The 9,256-nt window shown below is 34.0% G+C and overlaps 3 protein-coding genes across 3 annotated transcripts; 2 read left to right on the forward strand and 1 right to left on the reverse strand.

The window, feature by feature from the left end:
• The first annotated feature begins 439 nt into the window (after positions 1-439).
• Positions 440-1,774, forward strand: LOC130956056 (uncharacterized). The gene has a single exon (XM_057883078.1). It carries the CDS (start codon positions 729-731, stop codon positions 1,182-1,184), a length of 456 nt encoding a protein of 151 aa, XP_057739061.1. The 5' UTR covers positions 440-728; the 3' UTR covers positions 1,185-1,774.
• A 273-nt stretch (positions 1,775-2,047) lies between these two features.
• On the reverse strand, positions 2,048-3,168 carry LOC130956328 (small heat shock protein, chloroplastic). The gene is made up of 2 exons (XM_057883365.1): positions 2,819-3,168; positions 2,048-2,598 (listed from the first exon to the last, which is right to left on the reverse strand). The coding sequence occupies exons 1-2, from the start codon at positions 3,093-3,095 to the stop codon at positions 2,162-2,164; spliced, it is 714 nt and encodes a 237-aa protein (XP_057739348.1). The 5' UTR covers positions 3,096-3,168; the 3' UTR covers positions 2,048-2,161.
• Positions 3,169-4,884: 1,716 nt separating this feature from the next.
• On the forward strand, positions 4,885-5,873 carry LOC130957228 (uncharacterized). Its single transcript, XM_057884098.1, has 3 exons — positions 4,885-4,939; positions 5,029-5,204; positions 5,337-5,873. Exons 1-3 carry the CDS (start codon positions 4,885-4,887, stop codon positions 5,871-5,873), a joined length of 768 nt encoding a protein of 255 aa, XP_057740081.1.
• The last annotated feature ends 3,383 nt before the right edge of the window (positions 5,874-9,256 follow it).

The following is a 9,256-nucleotide window of genomic DNA, read 5'->3' on the forward strand; positions in this document are numbered from 1 at the left end:
TATTTTTCATCAAATATTTTAAATTTTAAATGTTATCTTAAATTTTAAATTTTAAAATTTAATAATATAAAAATAAAGTATTAATTAAATATTAACAAATTAATATTTTTTATTAATATTAGTCAAAATTTTAGATTAATATTTTATTTTTATACTATTAAATTTAAAATTTAAAATATAATTCTTAAACTATTGACTAAATATTAATAAAAAATGATAAAATTTTATTAGTATATAAAAATATTATTTACATATTAAAATTAATTATTATATAATTTATTTTAGTGTTTATTTTATATTTTAATATATATTTTATTTATTAGTGATTAATTTTAGTGTATGCTTGGTTAAATAGCATTGCTCTTAATCCTTTTCTATATACTCACTCTTTTCTTGCCCTATTTCATAAGTTTTTTACTCACAACAGAAAGGCAACTTTCTACTCCACTCCACACGAAACAAGCCCCTCTATTTTTATGTTTAACATAACCCCACTTCACTATATATCTCATGATCTCACTTTGCTTTTCCTTCAATCCCGCATAAACTCACACATATATTTTCCTCTCAAACTCTCTTTCCCTTCCCCTGCTTTCTCTCTCACACAATCTGTCACACATTTTTTGTTCATCATTCTATTCAGTTATCTCTATAGCTATATCAAACAAACCTTGGCTTGAATTTCATCATCTATATTCTCTTAAACCACATACACTTTTGTATCAAAAATGGGAAATTATCTTGCTCTTTGTAGACCCATTTCAGGATCTTGTATATCATCAAATCATGGTAATAAAGTTGTGAGGGTAGCCAAACCAGATGGGAAGGTCCTAGAATTTAGGACCCCAATCCATGTCAAAGAAATCTTGTCAAATTTTCAAGCTTTTGGAAGTGTTGGTATCTCGAAGGTATCCTCAGAATCACTCTCCCCAGATTATGAGTTGAAGCCAGGAAGATTATACTACTTGCTTCCATCTCAAGGAGTCAAAGAGCAAGGTAATAACAATAATAACAACAATAATGGCTTAAAGAGGATCAAAGTTGTCATAACAAAGCAGCAGCTTCAACAGTTAGTGACCAAACAGATCTCTGTAGAGGATATACTCTCAGAGGTTCATCTTCAAACAGTTGGTGCTCATAATAATAGGAAGCCAAAATTGGACTGTATACCTGAAGAAAATTGAGTACCATACAAATATAGAATAAGGAAAAATTTATATTTGTCTTTTTTTTTTTTTTTTTCCTTTTTGGCTGTTTTAAATCTTTCCTTTCCCTTCTCCCATCTTTGTTGCTTTTATTTTCTCTTTTGGGGGGTTCGTAAAGTTTGTAAGGACAAAAGAAAGGAAGAATGTAAGGGATATAGACATAGGACCTTATATAGAATAAATAGTTAGTACTGGTTTTTCAAATTTCAGCATTCTCTTTGCACTTTTGGAAGCTTTTCTTGATTCATGTTAATCTTATTTTCACGGATCGGTTATGTTAGGTTTTGTATTTGTTTTTAACTCGGAATGGAGATTAGGTTAATTCAGTATTGTGCTCACTAAATGACATATTTAGACTTTGAGAGTTTAGGCTAGAACCTTAATTTTGGCATCTGCTTGGTGCTTCATCATAAATTTGATGCTCCAAATGCACGGTCGATCTACCAATGAACTCTTATTTTCTTAGTTTCATATATTGGCTATATATATAGTATGCTATTTGTATAGGAGGTTAGGTAATTCCGTTGTTGGGCTCACTGATTTCATGTGTATGTTTCTGAAATTAGAATAGAGGCTAGGTAATTGTGCTTATTAAGCTATTATTTTATTCAATTCTGGCATGCCCTTCAAAATTTTTAATAAATCTGATATTTTAAATAAAAAAAAATATAGGAGAACAATATATATATTAAACAACACTAACAACAAACTAAAAAAAATGTAAATTTTAAATTCAAATTTTTAATTAATTAAATATTATCAAATTTAAAAATTTAGAATTAGCACCACTAATTTCGTATTAAACATGATGATAGTAATTTTGAGATTAACCTAAACCCTAAACGCGTATAACATTATTATTAACAAACGGTAACCTTTATATATATCACATAGGCTTCCACAAGAAGTAGTGTACAAAAGCTTTATGAAATTTTTGATATCTTAAATTCTTAATGTCACTGAATATCAACATCAATGACCTTGCGTTCAACCTTAGTCTTAGGAATTGTAATGTAAAGCACACCATTCTTCAACTCCCCTTTGACCTTGTCCTTCTGGCAGTTATCAGGGAGCATCAAACGGGTATCATAGGAACTATAGCTCTTTGCAGACCAAGAATCATCACCACCTTCTTCCATCTTTTGACCACCTTTGATAACGAGCATGTCATCCTCCACAGACACCTTCACATCTTCCTTCGATAGTCCCGGCATGTCGAACCGCATCTTTATCTCATGCTCTTCATCTTTGATGTCCCACGGGGCTCGAATTTCGCCTGCTCCTCCCGCGGCTCTTCCGGGGAATGACATTGACATTGTGTCTTCGAAAATTCGGTCCATTGTGTCCAGCATTTGCCGCATGCTCCTCATTGGTGACCATGGATCCAACAGACCTACAAATAAAAATACATTTATTATTGATCAGTGAATTTTCATTAACAAAAATCGTTATAATGGTTAATCCATAGTTACATACAAGTATGGAACGCAATTCGTTCTGGTACGAAAACGAATTTGCCATACGCCATGTGTAAAAAATATAAACATTATAGTTTTAATTTGCAGATAAATTTGAGACACGCACGCTACGCAAGAATTGTTGAGTTTAGTTACCGAATGGTGAAATGTCCATAACAGGCCTGCGAGGCTTCCTTTCCACCGCGGTGCCTTGGTCGTTGCTACTACCTTTGGTAACATGAACGTCGACAGAGTTGTCTTTGTTGTCGTCATTAGCCTGAGCTCTCACCCTTCCCAACCTTGACAATGGTTTCCTCTGCGGAAAGAAGGCCATGGAAGAAGTTGAAGCAGAGTGCCCTGCTTTTTGGGACAGCAGGGGAGAAGAAGAAGTAGTAGTTGACAACGACACTGCCATTGCTTGAGCCATAGCCATTGCGCGTGGATATTGGAGAACAAGAAGAAGAGTAATGGACCCAATAATAAATACACTGATTGAGAAGCGGAGATGGGTGGTGAATATATAGAGTGAGGGGGTTTGTGACAAGGAAGTGAAAAATGGAGAAGGCTCGTGAGAGTTTGAGAGCAAGTATGAAAGTTCCGGAATGTGCCTTCAATCCTCGCCGTTCCTTTTTAATTTGTCTTCATCTCGGATCAATCTCATGCTTTCCGGAACCCTCTTCCAATCTTCACTATTTTGACTTGATGGATACTAGCACCAATGGAATGAAAATTATTTTTGAATGATTAATTATGATTAAGTGATGAGAATATGATATGTTTTTTCTTTTTTTCAAAATGAAAATGGTTGAATTAAGAATAACAAAACCAACTGACCAACTAAGATTTTTAAAATCAAATAAATAGTTAATTATAATTAAGGATTTTTAAAATTATTTTATTTATTTTATAATTTAAATATTTTCAATTCATTTATTTTCAGTTTAACAAAAAAGAAAAACAAGTTTTAAAAATAAAAGAATTTATATGCTATGTTCTCATTATTTTATCATATTACTCTATCTAAAAAGAATTATTTAAAATTTTTCTTCCCAAACAAGAAACATAACAAAATTCGACTTTGTTTGAATAGAAAAAAAAAAATAAGTGAAGTAAACTGTAAAAGTACGTGGAAAGATGAAAAAAAAGTGTAGTAAAATTTTAATTTCTCTTTAATTGTTTGGATAAAAAGAAGTGTATTCAATAAACTTCTTCTTCATTTCTCTCTATTATAAGGAAAAAAAAATTTTTAAGTGAATTTTACTATTTTTTTTATTTTACTTTGATTTTCTACAATTATACTAATTTTCTTCTCACTTCACCTCAAACCAACAAAGGATTCCTGACTAGATAAAAAATTTCAGTTTGTTTGGATTTAAAATTTATGTAATTAAGTTTATTTTATATTGTTAGATAAAATATTATTTTCATAAAAAAATTATAAAAATAAATAATTAGTTGTTTGGTAATATTTCTATATATAATATTTATATCTATTTTAAATTAAGTTAGATCATTTGATAGTTAGTTATTTATTTAAATTTTGAAATTAACATTAAGCAAGAAGTGCGGGAAACAACTACAAAAAATTTAAATTTCTTGCAAGTAGTGTACAAAGAGTAACTGCCCATTGAGATTAGGCTGGTCTATAAATAGAGCTTTAGGAATCCGTTGTAATCAGTTCAGTTCTTCTTGGAAAACACTTAGAAACCCAAAACGCTCTCAGCCCCTTGGCATCACAAAGTAAAATTGGGAATCCTAAGTAATTCCTCTGAACTCAAATACTTGTACTTTGCTTTTTCCCAGTTTTTATTAATAAAATTCCTTTACTTTTACGTTTAAGATCAAGCCCTCAACACTAGAAAAATTGGTAAGGATAAAGGACATATTTATGCCTTTGAGAGAAAGAGAAGTGTTTTCATTAGAAAAACTAGACCCAGAAGATTGGAGAGTACCAATTGTAGAATATTTAAAAAATCCAAGTCTTAATGTCGATAGAAAACTTAAATATAAGGCTCAAAGTTATGTTCTAATAAGTAATGTCTTGTTTAAGAAATCTGTTGATGGAAACCTCTTGACATGTTTGGGAGAAAAAGAAGCGTACTTGGCTCTTGCTGAAGTGCATGAGGGAATTTGTGGTGCCCATCAATCAGGGAAAAAAATGAAATGGGTGATAAATAGGAGAAGATTGTATTGGCCAACTATTCAAAGAGATTGTATAAACTATGCCAGGTCCTGTGAAGAATGCTAAAAACATGGAAGCCTTCAACATATTCCAGTGTCAGAACTGCATGTTATAATTAAGCCATGGCCATTTAGAGGTTGGGCTCTAGATCTTATCGGACAGATTCACCTACCGTCTTCTAAAGGTCATAAGTTCATTTTGGTTGGTGTTGATTATTTCTCTAAATGGGTAGAGGCTATCCCTCTAAGGGAGGTGACTTACAATGAAATAATAGATTTTATTGAGGAGCATATTGTGCATAGGTTTGGAATTCCTCAGTCTATTACCACTGATCAAGGAACCATGTTTATTGGGAAAAAGGTCATAGAATATGCCAAATCTAGGGATATAAAAATGCTTTCTTCTACACCATATTATACCCAAGCCAATGGATAAGTGGAGGCAGCGAATAAAATTCTGATTGTAATAATTAAAAAACACATTGGAAGGCAGCCAAGAAATTGGCACCAAACTCTCAGTCAAGTTCTTTGGGCTTACCGAAATTCTCCGAGAGGATCTACTAGAACCGCCCCGTATAAGTTAGTTTACGGTCATGATGCAGTGTTGTCAATTGATATTAATCTGCAAAGTATAAGGGTGGCTAGACAAGATGAGATACCAGTAGTAGATTATTGGGATTCTTTGCATGATGAGCTTAATGAACTAGATGACGAAAGGTTAAGAGTTTTAGAGCGGGTGATTCAACAAAAAGAGATTATGTCAAAATCATACAACCGCCGTGTTAAAGCAAAGACATTTGCAGTTGGAAATTTAGTGTGGAAAACAATCTTGCCTATAGAAAGAAAGTCAAAAACTTATGGTAAGTGGTCTCCAACTTGGGAAGGACCTTATGTAGTTGACAAGGTTTACCCTGGAAATGCCTATAAGATTATTGAAATCGGATCAGGAAGAAGAATTCCTTCAATAAATGGAAAATATTTAAAAGTATATAGGCCAGGCATACATGAGATAAACATTCCACATGCTTAAAGACACAAAAATATCCAGTTGAAGTGTCAAAGGAAAAAGTAAAGAGCTAATTAATATTTTCAATTCAGTTTGTAAAAGCTAACATGTCCTTGTGATTTCTTTGAATTGCAAGTTCTACTGACAGTGTAAAGCATTAAGATTATGAGACAAATATGTGTCCAAAGCATCAGGTTTAAAATCTTGGACAAAAATAATCTCTCATTGACATTTGGGTATGCACTTCATAAATACAAGAGCCTAATTGACTTAGAAATTCTGTTAAGTCTATTAGCACTTGGAGTCAAGACTATTGGAATGTTAGTGTGGAGATATTTATGTTAGTGTGGAGATATTAACCATTGAGAATGTTAGTGTGGAGATATTAACTATTGAGAGTCAAGACTATTTCATACAAAAGAATAGACCCCACTGACAGTTCAACTAATAATGTAAAAATTTTATAGACTTAGAAATTCTGTTAAGTCTATTACTAGTAGGCATTTATTTTTATAAAAAAAATAGCAAGTGTCCAATCTACAAAATAAGGATAGAGTGCATTCAAAAGCGAATAATAAACAAAATTCTGAAGGTTCAAAGAGTAAAGATTGCAGACACATATTAAAATCACAAAGGTTCACACAAGAAATGTAAGACTAGGATTCAAAGATCTCCTTCAAGCGAATAACTTCAGCTTGGAGAGCGGTTTGAAAGTTTCTGGCTTCTTTGGCAGCTTCCTGTGCGAAGAGCATCTTCTCTTCAAGTGACTGTAGAGCTGCATTGCTACTGTCAAGCATGCTACTTGCTTTGGCAAATTGGGCCTCATTCTTTATCAAAGCAGCGTCCAGCCTACTTTTTGCTCCTCTCTTGACAGCCAGCTGTTGTTCTAAGTCTCGAATCTCCTCAGATAGCTCATAACCCTGATCTTTAGCTTTTGTAATATGGACAGCCAGGGTAACTTTGATAGTCTCAAAAGAGGAGGTGTCTTGTTTCAACTTAGAAAGAGATTCAGTTAATTGTTGACACGATGAGATGGCTGCCTGAGAATCTGGAAATTTGGCATAAAGATCCTCATAGACCATCCGCAAGTGAGCCAACAAAGGATCAGTAGTCTCAGGATGTGGTGTAGTTGAAAAAGTTTGAAGAATATCAGAAAGCTGAGCCTTAAACTGCGGATCCGTAGCAAGTGTCAAAACAGGTTTGGATAGAATGACACTGAGTTATTGGCTTAATGGAAGCAAGATGGAAGTGTCAACAATCTTGGTTGTGGGATGAGTAGTATGGGGCTGCTCTGTTGAAGAGTGACTTTGAATGGTGGAACAAGATTCAACTATGGCCTTCTGTGTATCCATGCTACATGCATATGCTTCATTTAGACTTTCTAAATCAGCCAATAAATCATTCACCACATTAGGGGTCTGAGCATGGATGGAAGTGATGGGTATTTGTTTTTCTGACCGCTCACTTGGGGGGAGTTCAGAAGCTTGAAGCTGGACAAAAATACAAAAGCAAACGTTAACACAAAACAAAGGAAGATACAAGGAGGAGATACCAACCATCAGGTTAAATGACATGCCATACCTTATTTGCATTGGTTTTGGGCATAGGTTTATTAGATATGACAGCCATCATATTTTCAGTATTAGGCACGATCAAAGAAATGGTAGGAGTCACAGTGACCTAAATCAAAAAGTAAAATGAGGACAAAGGTAATAAAAGGGGACTCAGCATGAGTATACCATCACCATGTAAGTTCTTTAAGATGATGTTATTTCAATGTGAAAATGTATAAGAATACCTGAGAAGCAAGCCGGTCACTGGGGCTAAGAGCATTGACATCTTCTTCCGAAGAGAATTTACTGACTGATTCATCACTTGACGAGATGTTCTCGTTGTCCCTTTCATTGTGTTGAGAAATTACCAGTCCATCAAGATTGTCATTGGATGTATTTGATGTGTCATTCTTATCATTACTACTTGAAGATACTGAAACTTCAATTGGTTCAAGTCTTCTTTTTACCCGACGGTTTGAGCTATTAAAATTGTATTTCTTTTTTTCTATAAGCTTACTAGAAGACTTTCTCAAAAGAGGATTTGCAGCAAGTGGGGTAGTTGTGTTCTCTGTATATATATATATATATATATATATATATATATATATAATAATAATAATAATAATAATAATAATAATAAATAATAATAATAATAATTAAAACAGGTGCCATTGTGATAGCATTAGAAGGCATTGTATATGAAGAAAATGGATAGTAACAACACAGAGAGGACATGTTACTAATAGAGGAAATTACCTTAACTAATAGTAATAATAATAATGGAATGAGCAAATAGTTTAGTAGCAATTACCCTTTTTCGCTCTTCTCACTTGTTGCATTACAAGAACGGTGGTCATCCTTTGACAGCAAGTACTGAAAGCAACTTCAATAGAGGAGTAATAGTTTTTCCACCAAGAAAAGAATGAATAGGTGGTCTAGACAAGGCTTCAAAGGGAATAGGTGGAATTTATTTCTCCGTACAGCATTATCTTTCTGAATACGCAGCAGGTCTTCTAATGAAATAGTTTTGACATGCGAGGGTTGTGCTTCTTGAAAATGATATGGAGACGAAATGGCCTGAGCTAACCCAAATTGTCGTGAAACTGCATTTGGCATATAGACCGCTGTTCTTAGGTCATTCTCACCCGGGAATCCAGCAAAAAGTAATTGAGGAGTTAAGAATTGTGACCAAATAATGATGCTTTCTTTTTGTGTAACCCCAGCTGGGGTAAGAGATTGCGTCAACCATTCCGGACCAGTTTGACAATTAGCAAAAGGAGTCAAATTGACGTTTGGTCTTTCTCTGGCAAGTAATAAAAAGCGCGGAAGAAGTGTTTCATCTTATCATGTGAAGGCATCAACCTATCAGGAAAGACTAAATTGAGCAAACGTTGTCCGGCAATCGCAGAATCCGTAAGACTTTTTTGGGTTGAACGCGGTTGTAGCTCGGATTCAAAAATAGCGGATAACCACAATTGAAAAAACCAAACGGGACCATCAGCAATAGTGATTCTTTTCTTTTCCCTCATATGGGCTGTGATCCAATCTAGAGTGAGATATAGTCGAGTCAGGAACAATTTGGCCAAACATAGCCTTTTGCCTTCAGCTAACATAACGGCTAATAGGACATAGGCGATTTCAACTTGAATATTTCTGGCACAGAAAACAACGCCACTCAACCAATAGAGAAGGAAGGCTATGTGCTCATTATCAGAAACAGGTTCTCCATCTCGACCTCTGTTATTAAGAATGAAACTCTGGTAAGTAGTGGAAGAAATGTCAATGGCATACTTAGCGCCTGTGGTTGACCGGGTAGTGGTTAAAATTTCTTCTCCCAAGGGAGATAGGCTAGTT

This window comes from Arachis stenosperma, chromosome 10 (genome assembly GCF_014773155.1).
Source record: "Arachis stenosperma cultivar V10309 chromosome 10, arast.V10309.gnm1.PFL2, whole genome shotgun sequence".
NCBI lineage: Eukaryota > Viridiplantae > Streptophyta > Magnoliopsida > Fabales > Fabaceae > Arachis > Arachis stenosperma.

Coding starts and splice junctions, on each gene's coding strand:
- LOC130956056 (XM_057883078.1), top strand. CDS start 729: ATGGGAAATTATCTTGCTCTTTGTAGACCCATTTCAGGATCTTGTATA.
- LOC130956328 (XM_057883365.1), bottom strand. CDS start 3,095: ATGGCTATGGCTCAAGCAATGGCAGTGTCGTTGTCAACTACTACTTCT. Junction 2,599..2,818: donor TATGGACATTTCACCATTCG/GTAACTAAACTC, acceptor TTTTATTTGTAG/GTCTGTTGGATCCATGGTCA.
- LOC130957228 (XM_057884098.1), top strand. CDS start 4,885: ATGCCAGGTCCTGTGAAGAATGCTAAAAACATGGAAGCCTTCAACATA. Junction 4,940..5,028: donor AGCCTTCAACATATTCCAGT/GTCAGAACTGCA, acceptor CGTCTTCTAAAG/GTCATAAGTTCATTTTGGTT. Junction 5,205..5,336: donor CCATGTTTATTGGGAAAAAG/GTCATAGAATAT, acceptor ATTGGAAGGCAG/CCAAGAAATTGGCACCAAAC.